Raw genomic sequence first — 23,880 nt, 5'->3', positions numbered from 1 at the left:
GGTACAATAAATTTCTAAACTATGGTATGTCGTATGAGATCAGTTCCAAAGTATCTTACAGACAATCTACGAGCTTTTTATCTAAATCTTCGATCAAGCCTACTTCAACGACCTTATTGAAAAGTGTATGATTGAATTTTTAATAAAAAAAAATTCATTCGCTGTAAATTACAAACTATTGAATAAATGGTAAGCAAATACGACAATAATGTATAACATATTATAGCCCATTGAATTTTCTGAAGAAGTGTATTTGTATCTAATTATTTTATACTCACAATTAAAATGATTTTCCGAGGTATTAGAATGAACGAAATATTTAATGGACTTTCAACTCAAAACTAAGCGAAATTTCGGGAAACTTTTCTCTTTATAGTTTCCTAGAAGAGGCGTGGGAGACGCGCAGAAGCTTCAACTAAGGATACAGCTATAAATCTCCCGATGCTGAAACTCCTCGTGGAAAACCCTTTGCACCGATGGTCAAAAATTTAATATTTCATTCACTCAAAGGACATTCGTCACAACGAGAGATAATCCTGTGTACAAAAAGACTGCCTCCAGTGGTGTCAAGTATGTCATTGTCCACTAAACGGTCGAGTATTGTGCTCCTCGAAATCACCTTTACGATACCTGTTCATGAAAGTCTAAATCGTTTTGTTTTGTTGGACCATTACATACGCATCTGTTGCTTTAACTGTTCATTTGGTTTTTTATCGTTGTTGTAGAGGTCTCTTCTTCATCTCCACTATTAATTATCTTCACTCAATTGTTTTCCCGGTTGTTATACCGCTACATATCCCACAAGAATCTTCGATAAACATCTACAGGACTTGCACTGCTGCCTAAAACACGAGCTTGTCCTCTAACTGCTGAAAATTTTGTAACCAAAATTAGTTTTCTGGTTAAAAAGTAAATTTTGTTTTTTAGAATATCATTAATATCAATTTGGAACAGGGTTACTAATATTGAAAAAATAACAAACTTAAGGACGTTGCGTTTAGTTTTCAAACCCCTCAAATTCCCCAGGATAATAGAAGCGCCGTAGTGTCTAGTCAACAGGACGTCGAAACAGAAACATTGAAATCGACTTTTCAGTAAAGTTATAAGTCTACGACTTTTTTTGTATTTATATTTAGTAGTTGAGGTTTATTTTGTGAGAACAAAATTGATAAACATAACGTCAATTGGGGATTATATGTATTCCCACGGGAATTACGGATTTGTATTTAAAATATAGGTTGTAAATACATAAATAGCGAGAGCTTCTATATGAGTTTATCGAATTAAAATTGTTAATTGTATTAATCATTTAATTAATAAAGTGATATTCAATGTGGCCGTACAAGTTACGGAGAATTTTCTCGTAGATGACGATCGATAAAAAAAGATAACAAAGAATCACATTGTTTAATAATGTGGCGACGTAGCTATTTATTGGTCATAAAAAAGTATAGAAATGAAAATCGATCTATTTTGAAGAGACATAGTATGATACTTATGATAATTGAATAAAGGTAGGGGTAGATTCTTCGTCCCGATGAAATATAGGGGAGACGGGAAACGGTTAGATTTAAACTCGTTTTGTAAATATGAAAATCCAATCTACTTCAAATAGATGCAGACATTTTAAACACTCTGAATCCTCTTCAAAATCTAAATCTGAATAATCAGATTTTTTTTTCAATTGAAATATTTTCTTTTTTGACAATGTCTCTATTTCTCTGTTCTTTGAATTCTTTTTAATTTAATTCTTTTTATTCATTGTCTAATGATTTTTTTCTTTTTACTCTCTCCACTTTCTTGGCCTCTTCAATGACGCTATTTTTGGGTTATAACTCATCTAAATATGGTGATGAACTGACAATTACGGCTTTTCCTTTACTTTTGGACTGTCTTTATATGTTCTATTCAACTTTAGAAATGTACAAAACATTTTTTTGAGACACTGTTGGATATGTTGTGCCTGTTAGGTACTGCTATAAATTGTAATTAATTATTGCAAAGGGTATCAAAACACATTCGAACATTTCTAATTGAACTTCATACTGTCGAACATCGTGTTACTCAAGTTCGTTAGCCTACAACTTGTTTATTGAATTTGATTATGTAAATAGCAGCAAATGAAGTACTTGTAACAACTTTGTCACAGTCACCATGTATTGAAAGCAAATAATGTATACATGGATTCGACTTATTTTTTACCCCTGAATGCATTAAAATACAAAAAACCGGATGGTTCTATTTTAAAAAAAAAGAAATTTCATATTTATGAAATTAAACTTTGAACACTTTTTATACAAACCTTGTATAAAATGTAAAAATTTTCAACATAGATTCAAATAGATCTGACTTTGCTAAAAGCAACAGAATAGAACCCATTTTCATATCTTTAAGGGTATCCTCGTAAAAAAATAATTTATAAGGGTGTTCAACGGTCAATTTTTTTACAAAAAAATTAATAAATCAAAAAGTATGCATTTTTAGAAAAAGTTTTTCGACAAAACTATATAAAATTTTAAGTAGATTTCAAAAATATATTAATATACAGGGTTTCCATGTAAAATAACAAAGTAAACGGTAGAACCGGAAGTTGGTCATCTTTGAAAATATTTTAATTAAAAAGATCGTATGGGAGTTTTAAATCGTCGTATGACACCCTGTATATATAAATTATTACAATTTTTAGGGTTAGGTTTGATTATCATTATTATTTGCTTCTTTAAACTAAAAAAAAGTACCTGAAGGGATAGTTTCCTCGCAATGGCAATTTTTAGGTTAGCTTAGGCTATTATCATTATCATCTAATTCTTTAAACGAAAAAAAGTACCTGAATGCATGGTTTACTCGCCTATTAATAAATTATTACAATTTTTGGGTTTGGTTAGGTTATTATCATTATTATCCGAGTCTTAAGCGAAAAAAAGTACCTGAAGGGATGGATTCCTCACCCTATTAATAAATTCTTACAATTTTTGGGTTAGGTAGAGATATTATCATTATTATCCCAGTCTTTAAACGAAAAAAAGTACCTCAGGGGTGGTTGCCTCGCCCTATTAATAAATTCTTACAATTTTTGGGTTAGATAGAGATATTATCATTATTATCCCAGTCTTTAAACGAAAAAAAGTACCTCAGGGGTGGTTGCCTCGCACTATTAATAAATTATTACAATTTTTGGGTATGGTTAGGTTATTATCAGTCTTTAAACGAAAAAAAGTACCTGAAGGGATGGATTCCTGGCCCTATTAATAAATTCTTACAATTTTTGGGTTAGGTAGAGATATTATCATTATTATCCCAGTCTTTAAACGAAAAAAAGTACCTCAGGGGTGGTTACCTCGCACTATTAATAAATTATTACAATTTTTGGGTATGGTTAGGTTATTATCAGTCTTTAAACGAAAAAAAGTACCTGAAGGGATGGATTCCTCGCCCTATTAATAGATTCTTACAATTTTTGGGTTAGGTAGAGATATTATCATTATTATCCCAGTCTTTAAACGAAAAAAAGTACCTCAGGGGTGGTTGCCTCGCACTATTAATAAATTCTTACAATTTTTGGGTTAGATAGAGATATTATCATTATTATCCCAGTCTTTAAACGAAAAAAAGTACCTCAGGGGTGGTTGCCTCGCACTATTAATAAATTATTACAATTTTTGGGTATGGTTAGGTTATTATCAGTCTTTAAACGAAAAAAAGTACCTGAAGGGATGGATTCCTCGCCCTATTAATAAATTCTTACAATTTTTGGGTTAGGTAGAGATATTATCATTATTATCCCAGTCTTTAAACGAAAAAAAGTACCTCAGGGTTGGTTACCTCGCACTATTAATAAATTATTACAATTTTTGGGTATGGTTAGGTTATTATCAGTCTTTAAACGAAAAAAAGTACCTGAAGGGATGGATTCCTCGCCCTATTAATAAATTCTTACAATTTTTGGGTTAGATAGAGATATTATCATTATTATCCCAGTCTTTAAACGAAAAAAAGTACCTCAGGGGTGGTTGCCTCGCACTATTAATAAATTATTACAATTTTTGGGTATGGTTAGGTTATTATCAGTCTTTAAACGAAAAAAAGTACCTGAAGGGATGGATTCCTCGCCCTATTAATAAATTCTTACAATTTTTGGGTTAGGTAGAGATATTATCATTATTATCCCAGTCTTTAAACGAAAAAAAGTACCTCAGGGGTGGTTGCCTCGCCCTATTAATAAATTCTTACAATTTTTGGGTTAGATAGAGATATTATCATTATTATCCCAGTCTTTAAACGAAAAAAAGTACCTCAGGGGTGGTTGCCTCGCACTATTAATAAATTATTACAATTTTTGGGTATGGTTAGGTTATTATCAGTCTTTAAACGAAAAAAAGTACCTGAAGGGATGGATTCCTCGCCCTATTAATAAATTCTTACAATTTTTGGGTTAGGTAGAGATATTATCATTATTATCCCAGTCTTTAAACGAAAAAAAGTACCTCAGGGTTGGTTACCTCGCACTATTAATAAATTATTACAATTTTTGGGTATGGTTAGGTTATTATCAGTCTTTAAACGAAAAAAAGTACCTGAAGGGATGGATTCCTCGCCCTATTAATAGATTCTTACAATTTTTGGGTTAGGTAGAGATATTATCATTATTATCCCAGTCTTTAAACGAAAAAAAGTACCTCAGGGGTGGTTGCCTCGCACTATTAATAAATTATTACAATTTTTGGGTATGGTTAGGTTATTATCAGTCTTTAAACGAAAAAAAGTACCTGAAGGGATGGATTCCTCGCCCTATTAATAAATTCTTACAATTTTTGGGTTAGGTAGAGATATTATCATTATTATCCCAGTCTTTAAACGAAAAAAAGTACCTCAGGGTTGGTTACCTCGCACTATTAATAAATTATTACAATTTTTGGGTATGGTTAGGTTATTATCAGTCTTTAAACGAAAAAAAGTACCTGAAGGGATGGATTCCTCGCCCTATTAATAGATTCTTACAATTTTTGGGTTAGGTAGAGATATTATCATTATTATCCCAGTCTTTAAACGAAAAAAAGTACCTCAGGGGTGGTTGCCTCGCACTATTAATAAATTATTACAATTTTTGGGTATGGTTAGGTTATTATCAGTCTTTAAACGAAAAAAAGTACCTGAAGGGATGGATTCCTCGCCCTATTAATAAATTCTTACAATTTTTGGGTTAGGTAGAGATATTATCATTATTATCCCAGTCTTTAAACGAAAAAAAGTACCTCAGGGGTGGTTGCCTCGCACTATTAATAAATTATTACAATTTTTGGGTATGGTTAGGTTATTATCAGTCTTTAAACGAAAAAAAGTACCTGAAGGGATGGATTCCTCGCCCTATTAATAACTTATTACAATTTTTGGGTTAGGTAGAGATATTATCATTATTATCCCAGTCTTTAAACGAAAAAAAGTACCTCAGGGGGGTTGCCTCGCACTATTAATAAATTATTACAATTTTTGGGTATGGTTAGGTTATTATCAGTCTTTAAACGAAAAAAAGTACCTGAAGGGATGGATTCCTCGCCCTATTAATAAATTCTTACAATTTTTGGGTTAGGTAGAGATATTATCATTATTATCCCAGTCTTCCAGTCTTTAAACGAAAAAAAGTACCTGAGGGGTGCTTTTCGCGCCCTATATATATATATATATATATATATATATATATATATATATATATATATATATATATATATATATATATATATATATATATATATATATATATATTCTTTTTCTCTATAATATAGTAAAACTTCAACGAAACCGGAGGGGTGTAATCTAACCCTTTCTTCATGTAAGGTTTTTAAAAAATAAAAACAAAAAAATTCATCACGTGTTTTATTTAACTACAACATTTATACAAAGCGTGACGACCCTTTTCCAATAATCAAAATTTCAAATCACAATTCATTAATCGATCAAATATTAACGTCCTTTATTAATAAAAATATACAACAAAAAAACTAAAAATCTAGAAAATGCTTCTTAAAATACTTATCGACAGATTCGTCGTAATTATACTCGCTATTAGTTTCACTTTTTTCAGCTTCTGTTTCTTTAACACTTTCGTTATTATCTACATCGTCTTCTACCACCAGGAAATCATCCACGTTTATAGGCATCTGACTCGATTGGCTATTCAGGATCTCGGATAGATCCTTCGACGTCAAATCGTTCAAAATATCTTGCAACATATCGATTTCCTCTTGAGTATTATCCACATAGGTGCTCAAATGTTCTTTAGGATTCGCTAAAATATTGAAAGTGGAACTTTCTTTTTTTATATTTTTGTCTGTATTTGATATCGGCTGTTGGGATTGCGGTCGAATATCAATGACAGGATCTTTCTCAGACGTATCGGCATCTGAAGCAGCATAATGTTTTTTAAAATGTAATATGTCACATTAAATAAAAACATGGTATAAAGAACGAATTCGGTCTTTAAACTACAAGGTCGAAGCTTTCTTAGCAATATTGTTCCATTGGATGTGATAGTTCGCTACAACGTTGTAAAGAAAGAAAAAGAAAACTTAATAATAGTGGAGAAGATAATAATATCATGACTCATACAGATTGATAATAAGGATATCAGAAAGAAGATGGATTACAACAAAAGAAAGAAAATTAAAGGAAAACAACCAAAAAAAACTTGATAATAGTGGAGATGAAGATAATAATAACGATATTATTAATATTAAACAAAATTGATAGTAAAGAATACAGAGAGTATATAAATTAAGATAAAAGAGAGGAAATTGAAGGGAAACAACCGAAGAAATCTTGATAATAGTGGAGAAGAGAATAATAGTAAAGGGGAACAACCGAAGAAAACTTAATAACAGTGGAGAAGATAATAATATCATGACTGATAATAAGGAATACAGAGAGAAGATGAATTACAACAAGAGGAAATTAAAGGGAAACAACCAAAAAAAACTTGATAATAGTGGAGAAGAAGATAATAATGATAATTTTAATACTAAACAAAATTGAAAATAAGGAATAAAGAGAGAAGAGGAAATTAAAGGGAAACAACCAAAAAAAACTTGATAATAGTGGAGAAGAAGATAATAATGATAATTTTAATACTAAACAAAATTGAAAATAAGGAATAAAGAGAGAAGATGATTTACGATTTAAGAGAGAAATTCTAAGGGTCTTACATAAAAACTGAAACAGGACAAAGGCGTATAGGGGTGCATAATATATAATAATTTGGGGGTGATTTATCTATATACCAAGTTGCAAGTCTGACAAATTATAGGGTCTCAAAATATCAAAAAAATTAATTTCTTTGCAAAATTTCAACTTGAAAATTCCAAATTTAATACACTGTATGATAAGGGTTTTAAATAATGGGAAGTAGAAGCCGATCTAACCCTTCTGGAGGGTATCATATACACCGTGACCCAAAAGATCTATTGTGTCCCCCTGACTTGATGAGATCCTTGATAAAGCAAGGAGCCAGAACAGGAGAAGACCTGGATGGAGAAACTACATGAGGTACTATCACAAACAAAAGACCGAACGATATAGAGAGAATTTTGAAAGGTAGACATAAGTATTAAATAAGTAATTTCCATGAACTTACCATCTGGATAGAAATTTTCAAAAGCCTCGCCCATTTGTACGTCGTTAATTAAATTTTCCAAATTACTTTTCTGTATATTCATGTCTGATGACTGTACGTTCAATTCATCATTTTTAAGCTTTTCGTTTTCCTTCAGTATTTCCAATAGAGTTCCTTCAGCGTTTACCATATTATTAGATTGCGGTGATGCTGCCATTTTCATAGCTTTCGGTTTACCACTTTTTTGAGGAACTTTCAATATTTTTTTATTCTTTCCTAGCGTGGTATTCCCTACATTGACATTCTTCGCTGGTAATTTTGGTACAGTTTGGACCGTCTGCTGGTTATTATTCGGTACCAATACGTGATCGACAATATTAATAGGTTGTTTTATAACTTTCTGATCGAAATTTTCCAAATTTGGATGTGTAATTGTATAGTTAGTTAGATTAGATCCCAATTTAATTGGTACTTTCTTCATAAGAATTTTCGGATTGTCATATTTAGATTCTTGTTCATTTATATCAACATATTCTTGTGGGATTTCTGGTATTGGTTCTTCAGCAGCAGAAACTTGGGTGTACAGTTCATCTGGGTTTTCATTAGGATAACTGACAGTGTACCCAGGTGAACCTTCAGCAGTAATTTCGTCAGCGGTATCATACATTACATCTTGCATTTCTTCTTGCTCATCTAAATGATCATATTCAGAATCCAGCTCTGTGATCACGTCATTGTTATCTTCTTCACACAATTGTTCATTTTCCTTCAATATGTTAAGAAGAGACCTTAAAAAAATAAAAATTAATTGATATAAAATACATTGTATACTTAAGAAATGTTATATGTGCCCCCATAATAACTGACCTACATCTATGGAAAGTCCACTTCGGTTCTATAAAAAACAATTTTTTTAATTTAATTTTTGAAATAGTACAGGAGATATTTTGAAAAAAATGAGGACCTATCAAAACAATGATGATTTTATCACTAACTTACCCTTGAGAATGAAAAAAAATTAATTTGTACTTGGAAGTCGATGTCCTAAACCAATAAAAAAATTTTAAAATTACTCTTGGGGAAAAGTGTCTATTATACATTTTCAGATGCAGATATAAATATTAAATTATCTGAAAAACTACTAGATGAAATAAATATCCTCAATGTACAGATTAGTAAGAGGGTCAAGATCAAAAGTACTTGTCTTCAATAGCTTAAAAAACTTCTGAGTAATCATAACATTGTAATCTTTTTAAAAATTCGTCAAGAATTAAATATTTTAATGAAACAGAATATAAATAGATAGATACAATTAGGAGTTACTTCAAGTTGCTACCTTAAGATTCATTGCACCATGTGCAGTGCAAACTTCTCGGAGATTTGGAAACTCAAATTCAACAGATAAGTTGAAAATAAGATAAATAAGTATGATAAAAAAATAATTATATTTATAGGTACATAAATACCTTTGGATATCTGATTGATTAAGCTGATCGTTTTGTCCAGGTAATTTTATTGAATATGTTATTCCAGGTCTCTGTGATTTTTTCATCCTATTCATACTTGATAATCCTACTTGATCTTCGACTGAAAGCATTTTATTTATATCTGGACCAGTGGTTCTTTGTCTTTTAATGTCAGGTCCACAATTTTTAGGTAGTTTTAATGAATATGTTACAGAATTACTTGTTCCTGGTTGTAAAATGGAATAATTTTTAGATGTGGTTTTTCTAGGGTTTTTGTAACCTATTTCTAATAACGTGGGTCGCGGTCTGATATTACCGCTGCGTTGATCCGCGGAAACTTGAATATTTTGTTTGGAAAAAGCGCTCTGATGTGAATGGATATAAGTTATTAAAAAATGTATCAGCATGTTGATAATAGTGGATTGTTTGGTGTATTTAACTCTTAACGAGTTAAGTTCTCTCCATAGAGCGACATTTTCACGTTTCAGCATAGCTAATTCTTTATCAACCAAACTGTGTTTGCCTTTGAGATTTTTAACATCTCTAAGAAGTTCTTCGACTTCTTTACCTTTGTACGTAGTTTCCGGTTTTGATTTTATGATTGGGATTTTTCTTCTTATATATGGTAACAATTCGGGCATATCTCTTAAGAAACATTCATGTGAAAACTCTATGTCATTTTTAGTACTTGGTACTTTGTGAAAATTATAAAAATTTAATTGTCTTACAAAACTAGCCATGTTATTGTGTTTAAAAAAATATGGTAATAATTTGGTAATAAACTCAAGTTGATCGTGTATGATGAAACCGTCTCCTTTATCATTCCAACTTATTATATTTTCGGCATCAAGATCGTTCACCATTTTCCAAAGTTTCTTGATAAATAAGGGAATAGTTGTAGAAATTTGCGGCACCCCTTCTTCCGATCTTTCTTGTTTTATATCGGCCCCAGAAAAGGGTACCTCCGATACATTTTCGTCCATCGCAACGTTCACCTGGAAATGTTTAGATGGAAAGAAATGTTAAAGTAGGTCACTACTTCGATTTATTATATTCTTACGTTTTTTGTAAAAAAAATAATCAAGGGAAGTATTTGAATAAAAACTGTTTAATCATCTATATATACTATAGATTAGAAATATTATATTCATAAACAACTAGTTTTAATGGTTGACAAATTGTCAATTTATGTCATTTTATTCTTCGTTTTTATTATTTATTCTCTTTTCAACTACAGAATAGGACAGCGATGTACCATTCTATACTTTACTATATTGAATATAGTAAATATAAACGTATTGTATTCAATTGTATTTTCTCTAGTACAAATGATAAATACATAAATAATGGGCTTTTGATGGATAAATTACTTATAATTTTATATTATACCACAGATACGGTTTATTATGCAACTGTATAGCTTATATAAAATAAGTCGATATTCTAAAATCTTCCACATTTTGCTTACAACTTACAACTTCATTCGAGTCTAGACAATATGAGAGAAATGGTATTTTTGGAAAAATTCAATGGCTAATACGTTTTTCAATTTTGATACAAGTTTAAATGTAAGTTATTATTCATATTAGTTTTAATAAATACTGGTTTTCATTCAAATTATATGGCTTTTTATTATCTCCCAAGAAAAAAATTACAGGGTTTTATTGCCAAAATAAACTTTTTGTTTGTTTTTATAAACTTTTTAATAATGCTTATATATTATTTCAACTTTCACTATTTACGAGCTACGTGTCTTCGATAAAATTTTATCAAAATATTGGAATTTTTTAACCATACTAATATTCCTTTTTGACAATTTTCTTTTTGATTTGCGCAACAATTTTAAGAATACAAATCATCAATTTATAATAACTTTAAATTTGGGACACTTTTTGTACCGAATCGATTGACTAGTTCGATTTAACCATCTGTTTTAGGGTGATGATCATTTGCTTGCACCTGATGATGATGATTGCTTAGAAAATGAGGAAGAATATGATGCACTTAATGATGAAACATTCGGGGAAGATGTCTCTAGTTTGGATGACTGGGAACAGCAGCACGAACAATTCGCAGAAATTGCAAAAAATTCTATACATGGAGATAACATAGGTTAGTATTCACAATTTTCTATTAAATTAAATCATTCTTAGAAATTGATCCAATTTACAGTCATCTTACTTTAAAATTCTTCTATATAGCTATTAAGACAAAAAATAACCCACAATTTTATACTGGTAATGTTTTGGTTTCTTTGTATTGTTGTATTGTAGTATGAATAGATTACTAATTGTTTTAATTTCTATATTTACTTTAGATAAAAATTCAATTTGATTTTATTTAAATTAAACTTGAACAAATTTGGAACATATTTCAATAGTGCAATCCAATCTAGAATTAGTCTTAGCAAATTGTCTATACATCTCTGAAAACAAAACAGCTTTAGATTATGTTCAGGGAAATATTTAAGAATGCTTAACAGATCTTTATTTAGGTGTATAACTGCTGCTTCTGGATCTGCAGAAATAAAGTCGTGCAGGACCTTAGTGTCATCAGCATATGAATGAATGTGAAACTGAGAGACAATGTCATATATATCAAAAATATATACGAGGAATAAAAGTGGGCCAAGTATTAAACCTTGTGGTTTGCCAGTTACTATTTAGCCAGCCTCACTTGAACTCTACCTTCTTATTTTTAAGTAAGACCTAAAGGTATTAAAAGATGTCATCAAATCTCATATATTTCAGCTTTGCACAAAGAAGATCATGATCCAACACATCCAACACCTTGGAGTAATCCAAAGTGATGACAGCCTTCTTCTGATCCAGTGCTCTTATTATATTACCAGTTGATATTATATTGATATTCATTTGGTCCACAAAATTTTTTGAATATTGTATTTTCTTGTTTTCAATGAAATATCAATCAGAATTTTTTTATTGTAATATTTCTTCTTTTTCCAGAAAAATCTGTATCGCAGTTGGTTCTTCATGAGCATGAAGACCGTGTATCATTGTCTAGCTCTGTTTGGTCATATACTCCTTCAGCTAAAAATGGAGATGTCTACAATGGCTCAGTTTTATCTTCTTCTAAAACATTTGTAAGTTTATACATGTAAAAAATGATATTTTGATTTTTGTTTTCGTGCAATAATTGTAGTTTGCTGAAATATTTTCTGACCAATTTGCCCGTTTTATAGATTGATTCTCGTGACAATATACCCAGCAACCTCGATAGTGTATTGCCGACGCCAATATTGCCTGCGCAACCCAAGAAAATTTGTACTGTCGAAGAACTGGAAAAAAGTCTTATCAACTCAAGTAAGAATGCTGCAAAAACTCCAACTCCAGCTCATACCTTACCTCATCCGGCGAATCATCCTCAGCAATTACCCAGGCCACTATTACCTGTACCTAACCAGCATCAGACACATGGTTTTCATCCGATATTGCAAGTATGTTAAAAAATGATGTATTTTATCTCAATGTTTATATTTAATTTAATTTATTTAAATGTTCTAAAATATATAGACACTGATTATTTAAATGATCATCAATCATCACTTTATTATGACAAATATTTTGGTATTACAGCATCCCCTTCCAAATACTAGACTTCCACCACCTGGTTTACCTCCAATGGGTATCCCACCACCGGGACTGCGACCCCCTTTGAACGCACATCCAGCAATGCTACCACCTGGAATGTTACGGATGATACCACCTCATCCTCAGTTTATGCAAAATGGTCTACATCGACCACCTGGATTTTTATATCCACCCCATAATCAATATCCTGTAAGTATTATGAGATATTTTTTTATAACCAAGATCAATTTTTACCTCAACAGCAATTTATTTTTAGATTGCTTATGAATATAAATTAGCAGTACCTACAATTATTTTCTTCCTTATACCCTTTAGAGAGGACATTTTTTTTCAGTTGTTTCCTTTGTCTTCTCCCTTGGTACTTGTTTTCCTGGTTTTTTCTTTCATTCCTTTCTTATATGTTTTAAGTTTCAAATATCTTTTTATCCGATTATTTCTTAGAACATTTGGCAACATAGGAAGGTTTATATGTTCGTTGTTTACACATTTTTTGTAATCTGCTTTGTAGGAATACAAAAAATTTTTAGTTTAATGTAAATAAAATAATTTTAGTATTTTATGTAATTCTGTAGATGTTGTATCAATTTATATTTTGGGTTTGTTTGTGAAGTAATTTAGTTTTTAATAAGAAAACAGAATTTTTGTGTTATTTTTTGAAGCAATCAATTTAATTTACTTTTTTATGAAGACACTTTCTTATTTATATATATAATATAAATATTAATTTTGTAAACAATAATATTATTGAAAATTTATTTCATTTATTAGAAAGTCTTGTTCAAACTAGGACATTCAAAGAATTTTATTTATATATCGAATAAGTGAGTATTTGGGTCAATATACAAGGTGTGATTATAAAAAAAATGAGTTTGATTTAAATCAAAATTAAAATATTGCATCCATAATTAGAAGCATTTCTTTTAAAGAAATGGCTATCAATGATATGTCGTCGTCTTCTTAATGTCAGGAATGATGTTATAATTTATAACTTTTGTTGTTTTTGAAAAAAACACAAAATAAGCAGCTAAATTTAGTAAAGCAGATCTTAAAGCAACTTAATCGTGGTTTATCCAATTTCTTATTACTTTCAAATTTGTTGTGCAAGGTATTTCAAGGGCTTTACATCTGGGAGGCATCAAGATGATCCATAATATTACCATCAAAGACTCCATTTCCTACAGCACTGTTGAGATGTAGGCATTTCGCTAAATGCTTCTGTTGCGTTGTATAGAATACTCATATTTGTGAATTCTGTTCAATTATTCTATATAGCTCTGTATATGAGAAAAGTAAATTTGAAGACATGGTGGATTTTGTAACATTTCACTGTATCTTTGGTATTCCGCTAACTATAATAGCTATTGAAATGAGTATGGTGAATCTATAAGTATAAATACATTCATTAAATTATTTTTTTATGAATATTCTTCTTTAAAGTATATATAAACGATCTGTATGTTACAGATTGCTCCTCCGTTTACTTTTCCACCACCACCACGTAATATGATCAATATGAATCCCCAACAACAAGTCCGATTACACCATAACATCGGTCAGCATCAACATCCTCCACATCAATTAAAAGAAAGGTAAGTAATTTCCAGTTTTAATAAATTATAGTATTAGAAACTGACTAGAAATCCGAAAGAAACACTAAGAAGTCACTACAAAATATTGTAGGAATAAATTGGTAAAGGTTTCATAATTTGATTCTCAATATCTTTTAAGTCAGTTTCTGTTAAACATGGATTCCATGTTTGATTAGTTTCTTTTTGGGATAAAAATTTGAGTAGCAGTCCACATATATTTTTCTATTTTCTGATACTTATGATATATAATGTCTTCTTCTCAATAAAATATAAACTGATTTATTCAAATGTTGGAAAGTAGTAGATGACTTGGTATCAAACAGCTATTAGTTTTTTCTTGACTGACCTTCTGACCTCTTTAATCATATTTCAAATCTAGTATCCGGTTTATTTCACTTTTATTTGAAATTATGTGGTTTTAGACCAAATTAGAAAGAACATTGCTTCATTTGTCACAATTATAATTTATTTTTTCAACCTTTCTCTGTGGGGATCTGCAAATTCACATAACTCCATACAAATCTATCTGATATTATTCTATATTCTATTTTTTTTATTTTAATGCTAATTATAGTAAATATTTTGATATGTCTGATTTAAGATCTAGAATCGACAGTGGTAACTATCGACATCCGCATAAAGATCAAGAACCTAAAGATGAATATGCTGGTTTAATGTCCATGAAGGAAAAACAGTGGTTGCTGAATATTCAAATGCTACAATTAAACACAGGGACACCATATTTTGACGATTATTATTATACAGTGAGTAGATTCGGGTTTTGGTAAAATATATTATACATAGAGTCAAAAAAGTATTGGGAATTTATCATTTAAAAACTGTGATATTATGTGTCATTGAAAAATCATCTGTTGTTTAATTTTTTCAACTCTGTTCTGTGATTTTTACAATGGATAACAAAAATCCAATTTTTGTTTCTCTTGTTGAAAGAAAGTTTTGTTCACAAAATACCAGTTTGATATTCTTCAAAAATAAGATACGATTACCACCTAGATGGTAATTTTTAATAACATTTTCCAACAGATGATACAAACATTCTAATCACTTATTTCACATTGATAAATGGTTCAATAATCAATTTGTGGAGATCTCTCCCTATCATTTTCATTGATTCGTCTGTCCAATTTGTGATTCTTTTTTTTATAATCTCATAGTATCCCCCAATTATTGTATCCTCTTTGCTAGACATGCCACTGAGTATAATCAATGTTTACTAATGCTCTATTAATCCCATTCCCTTTAAAAAGTTCGAGATACTACTCTAGCTGTCAGAGATCTTCATTTTGAGAAGCTGTATGTCCATAATTCTTTTGCCTTCAAAGGCAATTTTTTGAGACTTTTATAGGCTGCAGGATTGCTGATTGTGCAGTACTTCTTGTGAATCCAGTGATTCCCATATTATCTCTACTAAACCTACTATCTTCAGGTGCTCTTACAAGACTCCTTATAAATTATTTTATTTTGACTAGTGCATTGTTTGGTTATAGGCTCCTACGAATATCTTTGCTTCTTTCAATCCCTGTAGATTGTCTCATTAACTAATTTTTTCTATCTGCTTTTCTAGAATTTTCTTATTATCTTCTAATTAATTCAACACGGTTCAGGTTCTATAAAGGGTTTATCCACCCCTACTTTAGCAAGTTTTTCTTTTATTTCATTTCACTTTGCTCCGTTAAGTCCAGGAATTCTTTTTACTTATCTTTGATGCAAATACCAAATTGCCTGTTACTTTGGTAGTATTTCTTATCTATTATCCTATTTGGATAATTTTTTTTGTACAAAGACTCCTTTCTTTAAATCTAACATTTTTTTCCAGATAATCTGCCCTTATCACTTGTGGTCTTAGTCTTTTATAATTTCACGATTTCCAGTGATTTATATGTTTGTTCTTTATATTGTCAGTGATCTAAAATTACTAATATCTGAATTAAGGGGTATCTAATATTCACAGGCATAATTTCTGACACGTTTCCACATTGATGAATGCCTCTTCTATATTCCCACTTCTTCTATTGTATTATCCTTTTCTTTTGTCTGATATTTTGTCTTAAAAGTTTTCTTTTTATCATTTTGCTTATACTCGGTTGTTTGTTTTTTATGTTTCTGCTACCCTCTTTCCTTTTTTATCATATTGTGCTTTGGCAATTTTATCTGTTCCTTTTAGGACATTCGGGGGTCATAAAAGTACACACTGGTTGAATATTATGTTTTTTGATGTCAAAAAAAGATTTTAGCTATTCAAATACATTGTTTTATATTTATTTTTCTCTATGGTTTGATTTTCCTAGTTCATTTTCATCAAATTATCCTAACAGTTTCCTAATTTATTAACTCACATGTTGTTTTTAATCTACATAGATATTTAAAGAAAGGAAAGCTAAAAATAACAAAGAAAATGAGCGCATTTCCCACCACATAAAGAGAATACATAGAAATAGCGATAGACAGGAAAATCAAAATACGTTAACACCAAAAGTTTACACGCCGCTACAATTTGAAAATTCTCTAGGAAAGTTACAGGTAAGTATCAATTCAATTATTGTTTTTCGATCGGATCAAAAATTTGTATTTTTAGTGCGGTTCAGTGACAGCGCCAAGGAAGATTATCGATATGGATATTGTAACTCCAGACAAAGATACCGATAATCCTCAAGTATCTAGAGATACAAGAAAGACCAAGCAATTATTGTTAGAATTGGAAGTGTTATATTCGTTGCTTCTTAAAGCAGAAGATATCAATAATCCCTTGTATATAAGCAATATGGACAAATTAAGGGAAATCAAGCAAAAACAAAGGTAAATATATATTTTTATTATCACTCACTGATACTGAATTTTTTAATTCAATTTTGTTCCTGTATTATACTCTACAGTTTAACTATGAAATCGAATCTGTTATTGAGATGCTGTACTAAACAGTTGGTGGCTTGCTTAAAGGACAGAGATAATACAAATAAGTATTAACACAAATGTGATAAGAAAAATAAAACTTTTAGGCAACTGAAAATAATAAGTTTTTTGATGATTAGCATTTTAGATAAATTCAAAGTCTAAAATATCAGAAATAACAAACCCATGTTGTTTATTATCAATTTTTCAAATTATTATCTATATGTTTGTCTTTTAGACTTAGAGAATTAGATTTAGCACCTACTCCGGAACAAAAAAGGGAAGTTTTGAGATTGTTCAAGTTGGAAAGCGAAATTGTTATTGAACACCAATATGACTATATCATGAAAATTACTCAAGGTCTTTTACAGGAAGATAAAATAAGCAGTTATCTCAATATTAGAAAAGGAAAGGTAAGTTGTAGTTCATTTGGCCCCTTTCCATTTTTCCTAGTCATCAGTAATTTTATTGTATTAGTTTATAACTTCCACAAGCTTTTGTATTTCTTGCAGTAGTTCATTTGATCTTTTGCCAATTTTAACTTTTTTCCTAGTTTTCAATCCGCTTTTAGTGTTACAAACTCTTAGTAATTCATTTGACTCTTTTCAATTTTTCCTAGTCATCAATAATTTTGTTGTATTTGTTTATAACTTCTACAAGCTTTTCTATTTCATTTAGTAGTTCAGTTGATCTTTTGCCAATTTCAACTTTTTTCCTAGTTATCAATCCGCTTTTAGTGTCACAATCTTTTAGTAAAAGGAATGGTCCAACATTCTTACTTTTATTTTTTTTTTCTGGCTATAAATATTGTTGTGAAAGCTAGTATCTTCTATAAGCTTTATAATTTCTTTGGAAATTAGTTCATTTGGTTCCTTTCAAAATTTCATTTTTTCCCTAATAATTCGTCTCTTTTTAGTGTCACTAACTTTTTTTTAGTAATTTATTCGGTCTATTTTTTCCTTCCATAAATATTTTATGAAAATTGTAGTTATATTATTTCTTTTAGTAGTTCATTTGTCTCCTTTCAGATTCATATATGCTGTTTATCTTATATCATCTACCCATTTGCCTTCTTTTCATCTCTTCTGGTCTTGTTTCTATCCATCTCTTTCAATTCTGCCTGACTCCATTTATGATTAGAAAATATTTCTATTTGTACACCTCCTAAACACTAGATGGTAGATTTAGTCCTAAATACTATTTTTTTTAGATGTTGCTCTTGAGACTTTTGCCTCATCTTTCAATAGATATGTTTGGTACACAATTGTTAGAATTGTGGAGTAAAGTTCTCCTCACTTTACCAGTTACTGGAAGAAGGGACACTGCTGGTGATAATATTTTACCTAAATTTTATCCGTTTCTCAAAAGGTAAACCTACTGCATATTAATGGTTAACTATTATTGTAATGATATTTTTTTAGGTACATACAGTCTAGTAATATGTCTGATATCTTAGATATTGTTACTGGTTTAGTGGAGGTAGTTAGACAAGAAAATAATAGGAGTACACCTTTAAGTCACGCGGGAAAATCACCCTTGTATTTTGTGTTGTTAAATAAGGTAAGTAATTTTTTCCCCAACATTTTGAATTTGGTTTGACCCAAAATGGAGAATTTTTTTATCTATTTATCTAAATAAAACTAATTTAATAAGTAGTGCGTTAATTTTTGAAAAATTGTATATTTAAAAAATATTTTTTAGTTTGGCGTGTCAGCGTTAGTAGTATTACTAATAAGAGTTGAATGCCTCCTATCATCAGATTCCGTAACGGAAAAACAGCAAAATACATGGTCGAATTTCTTGGTCAGCTGGGCGCAACAAATAGAAACTGTTAACAAGATACCTACTCCCATAGATACTATACCAGCGCCGATATTTGACAAGCACTGCAATCGTTTTAATATTTTAAAATTTGACAAGAGATCATTGTTGGAAAAATATTTTGTTGATTGTAATTCCATCGTTTAAATAAATATATTAGCAATTTATCTCCCATATTTCACTTGTAACTTCGAGTTAAGTGAGATATGAGTGATTAATGAAAAATGTGTAAAAAAAATTAAGAGAAAAATGATTTCTTCAATTTTGTATGCTTGTAATTTAACTTATTATCAATTTTTTTTAAATTCTTACTTTAAAGAGATCTATGTACAATACTTGAAAAGTGTAAGGTGAGTCTTTTTTGTATTAATTATTTTTACAAAAGAAAAACTAGATTTATTATCAAAAATTGATATTTGTTGATAAATGGATTAGTATGTTAATACTAATATAGGCAGCCTAATGTACATGTCAATTTTTATTATGTGGATTTGTTTGTTTCGAATAATTTTTATTGCATGCATAGTCGGCACTTAGATATTCATTTCTCCACCATATCCTGGTAATCAACTACAACTAACAAATGACGTTTCTGAGCAAATAAATTTCTCAACAAGTTATTAATCGTTTTCAAAATTCTGTTTTGTTATAAAAGTGATTAGTTTCACATCCTATGGTAGAATTTTTAAAAACAATCTTCACAATAATAAATTTTACAAAGAAAATCTATATCTTTGGATATTTTTAAAACCTCTTAGTATATTTAATCTTGAAATAATTAGCAATATCGGTTAGTAGTTCATTTGACCCATTTCAATTTCATTTTTTTCATAGTAATCCATGTGATTTTTTTAGTGGCAGTTTAAGTTGACCTTATATTGATTGTAATGCAGAGTCATTTGGACCTTAACAGAATTTCGTTTGGTAGTTCGTTTATTCCATTTTCAGCGTTTTCTTGGTCATCCTTCTACTTCTTTTATTGACACACTCTTGATTATATGTAATTTAGCACAAAATATTTTATTTTTAGTTTGACTTGATTTGGAAATTGGCAGATCTTTCCACAAACATCAACTAAATGTGTAAATTTGTATCTTCTATAAGCTTGAAATTTCTTATTAGTAGTTCATTTGTTTCCATTCCACTTTCAATGTTTTTTTCTGGTAATCCATATGATTCTTTTAGTGGTTAACGTAACACATTAAGTCCTGCTTAGTGTTGTGCAGAGTAATTATGTCTAGCAGAATTTCTTTTAGTAGTTCATTTGTTCCATTTTCAATTTTTATGGTTTTCCTTGTGTTACAAATAAATTAGTAGATATTTTCATAATCATCAATTAAAAGTGTAAATTTGTATCTTCGATGAGCTTTAGAATTCCTATTAGTAGTTCATTTGTTCCTTTTTCATTGTTTTCCTGGTCATTCTTTTATTTCTGTTGGTAACAGTCAAATTAAGATTATGTGTACTTTGGTGCATAATTATTTTGTTTTTGATTCGGAATGGAAATTGGCAGATTTTTCAACAAATATAAATTAAAAATGTAAATCTTCTGAAAGTTTTAGGCATTTTGTTGGTAGTTTATTTGTTTGTTTATCAGCTTTAATTTGATGCCTGTTGGGTTGAATACGATACTTTTTGACTTGATTCAGAATAGAACTCATTGATTTTTTCATAGTTTGTTTTGGTTGAAATGATAGTGATAGCAAAGATTTTTTTGTCTTTGCTTTTTTTGTCTTTAATTATGTGAGTGGATGAAATTTTCCAGGATATCGTTGAGAAAATTTCATGATTATCTTATTTGCTGATGGATAATTAAGTAGGTCAGATATAAAAAAAATATGACAAATTATGTAAATAAAATGCAAATTTTTATTAAAGCATGGTTAGAAAAGTTTCCATTTTAATACGTTTTTATTAAAAGTAAAATAGTTTTTATGGTAGTGACATTCACTTTTTGGGTATTTGTAACGTTTGTTATATGTTTAGAAAATGTTGAAAGCTTCATTAATTAGTGTAACTCCTAAATTCTTTGATAAATAAATATGTGAGAATTTCTAGTTTCAACGTGTATTTTCTTATTAAACCGTTACAAGTAAATTTGAAAAGTAAATGAAAAATTTTTAGCTTTTTCTGAAAGTATGTTATTTTTTTCCCTTCAATTTCATTTCGGGAAAGACTGAATTTAACTTGCAAACGGTACTGAAATTTTTTTTAACTTATTTAACGTATTGTATTTTTAATTTTATTTAATAATAGGTGTAATGGAATTATTTGTTGATCTTTTTCATGTTATGATGTCTAAGGTGGGCTACCATTCTGGTTATTGTAATTTTTTGATTATTCACTAATCTCAATACACCTATACCCAAAGTGTCTTAATATTATTGCGCTTCTATTTTAGTCCATTGGAACAACTGTTCCATATTAACTTCCATAGTTCGTATTCATGTCCCGTAAAGAAGCACTGATGATATTCCGAAATTTGTGCAATAATCTTTTGATGATTTCCTCGATATACTTCTTTTCAGGTTTTGTCCCTTTTTGACCATCGGTTACTTTATATTGGTAGGTGTCTAAACCCTTATGCTTTTATTTTCTCATATAGCTTGTCTTACATCTTCATTTTTTCTTTAATTAGGATTTTTCACTACCAATATTTTTGGTTTTCATTGTGTTCTTATTGGATCATGTTTACGTAGAAAGTGAAAACCTTTCACAAATACCAAGTATTCTATTAATTGAACTGAAATCACTGAATTTATTTTTAAACGCGCCCTAGTCTAAATCCAGAAAAACAAATTATTTCCAGTATATAGCCAGAATAATAGTCGATTTTATTAAAAAAATATAGTTTTAAGTGACAACAAATACAATTACATCTATTATAGTGTTTGATATTAATTGTTGTGATACATACAAATTGAAATAATCGGTGAAAATTTAAATAAAATGTAGTTACGTTATTTTAAAAAACAAATTCAGTTATTTTTATCAAAAGTTGTTTTTAATCGTGTTACTAGTTTTTAGTAGTTCATTTGACCCACTTCCATTTTAGTAATCAATAATTTTGTTGTACGCTTTTTTAACTTCTTTCGAACTTCCTCGATTGTTTTTCTTTGGTCCTTTTAGTATCTAAAACAAATTATATGGAATGTAGCACAGAACAACTTTGTGTTTTACACTGTTAGTAATTAATTTGGTCTCTGTCCGGTTTTTCTGGCCATCAATAATTTTGTTGTATGCGTTTACAATTTCTTTTAGTAGTTCATTTGGTCCCTTTCATCATTTAATTTTCATCCTGGTTATCCATCTGCTTTTTGTAGTATCACAAGTGTACTATAACCTTTATAATTTCTTTTAGTAGTTCATTTATTCTTTTTCCAATTTTCATGGTACCAACTGGTAATTAATTTGCTTCTTTTGGCGCTACAGACAAAAGTAATCCAAAATGATCTTAGTATAAGTTTTAAAACTTATTTTAATAGTTCATTTGACCTCTTGCTTAATTTAGTTTTTTCCTTTTAGTGTCTTAAAAAACCAAGTCATTATTACATGAAATGTAGAAAATGATTTTGTTGTAAAGTTTTGCAATTTCTTTTAGTAGTTAATTTGTTCATCATATATTGTATTATTTTTTTCCATCAATTATTTTGTTGTTAAAGCAAGTTTCTTCAGTAAACTTTTAATTTCTTTTAGTGGTTCATTTGTTCCCTGTCGAATTTTCATTTTTTCCAAGTTATCCATCTGCTTCCTCAAGTTCTTAAAAAAGTTTTTGGGCTAAATTAAAAACTCTGATACTAATTTTCAATTATGTGATTAGTTTTTCACCTATTAACAAAATAATTTTCCAGTTAATCGTGTATGGACTAAAAATTGTTTCAATTTACTTTTTTATTGTTACAAGAAATTCTTGTTTCTTTATTATAATATGTTAATTTTTGTTCAGAAGTTGTTTCCTTTATTTTTCACTAAAGTTTTAGACTTTTGTCAACTAATGTACATTTTCATCACGTTATTCAACATAATTCTAGTTTTATGCAAAATATATAAAAACAAAAAGTACATTTTAAATATTTGATATTTTTGTATTGTTTTATTTTTATCATTTATTAATCTCCAATTATTTATAAAAATAGTGTGTCTAAAGCGGACTTTTCCCGAAGTAAGATATTTGTTTATGATTACATCGGGAAATAACACATGTAAATATGATGTTTATCCGTTTTTAATATTTTTAGTTTTAAATCAGATATCGGGAATATGTTTGAATGATATCGTTTATATGATAACTATGAAGCTTCTTTCAAATAGATAGAAACTGTCGAACGTATATTAATAAATTGTTTGACTCTTTAGTAGCATTTTTATCTCCCCTTTCCACACCTCCACATCATTTTAAAACACTAATCATATTCTCCCATCGTTCCTTCAATTTGCTGGTTCGATACTATTCGAGTGTTACAGATTTATCCTAAAACAGATCTAGAATAAAATTATTTATATATAAGACATTTATGATGGGCAGTTCATTAGAGCCGTGTTCTTGAAGCTCTTGAAATTTGTTGTGTTCTCCTTGATGATTCGAAGATTGGCTTTTTAATTTACCGTCTAAGATTTACTTTTTACCTTCTAAAATTGAGTTTTTAGTAGAAAAAATGAACCAAAAATTACTTTTTTTGTAGTATGTTGTCTTTTTCGGCAAGATTAAAATAAAGTACAAAAAGTTTCCAATACCTTCATTGGAACATTTTTCTCATTTTTGATGACTTTTTTGCTATATTTTGTCTTATTAACAAGATTAAAATAAAAAAGGCATAGAAGGAGTTTCCTCTACCTTCATAGGAACATTCAGAGTCAAATATCGAAATTTTCATGAGCCA

At 29.5% G+C, this 23,880-nt stretch overlaps 2 protein-coding genes across 3 annotated transcripts; one reads left to right on the top strand and one right to left on the bottom strand.

Annotated features, from left to right (window-relative positions):
* Nucleotides 1–5,856: 5,856 nt before the first annotated feature.
* Nucleotides 5,857–10,314, bottom strand: LOC130447155 (heat shock factor protein 1). Of its 2 annotated transcripts, none has more exons than XM_056783840.1 (4): nt 10,130–10,314; nt 9,070–10,064; nt 7,625–8,391; nt 5,857–6,397 (listed from the first exon to the last, which is right to left on the bottom strand). In XM_056783840.1, exons 2-4 carry the CDS (start codon nt 10,050–10,052, stop codon nt 5,997–5,999), a joined length of 2,151 nt encoding a protein of 716 aa, XP_056639818.1. In that variant the 5' UTR covers nt 10,053–10,064; nt 10,130–10,314; the 3' UTR covers nt 5,857–5,996. The 2 variants fall into 2 exon arrangements, with proteins under 2 accessions (XP_056639818.1, XP_056639828.1); XM_056783850.1 differs by having other exon boundaries at nt 5,857–6,283; nt 10,130–10,262.
* A 212-nt stretch (nt 10,315–10,526) lies between these two features.
* Nucleotides 10,527–23,353, top strand: LOC130444574 (protein PAT1 homolog 1). Its single transcript, XM_056779787.1, has 13 exons — nt 10,527–10,637; nt 11,007–11,181; nt 12,036–12,172; nt 12,272–12,526; nt 12,666–12,869; nt 14,145–14,269; nt 14,871–15,033; nt 16,649–16,810; nt 16,866–17,086; nt 17,418–17,592; nt 18,390–18,547; nt 18,601–18,739; nt 18,881–23,353. Exons 1-13 carry the CDS (start codon nt 10,599–10,601, stop codon nt 19,145–19,147), a joined length of 2,220 nt encoding a protein of 739 aa, XP_056635765.1. The 5' UTR covers nt 10,527–10,598; the 3' UTR covers nt 19,148–23,353.
* The last annotated feature ends 527 nt before the right edge of the window (nt 23,354–23,880 follow it).

Source organism: Diorhabda sublineata, chromosome 1 (assembly GCF_026230105.1).
Source record: "Diorhabda sublineata isolate icDioSubl1.1 chromosome 1, icDioSubl1.1, whole genome shotgun sequence".
NCBI lineage: Eukaryota > Metazoa > Arthropoda > Insecta > Coleoptera > Chrysomelidae > Diorhabda > Diorhabda sublineata.
Note: the sequence above shows the minus strand (reverse complement) of the source record. Positions and strands in the feature narration are given on the sequence as shown.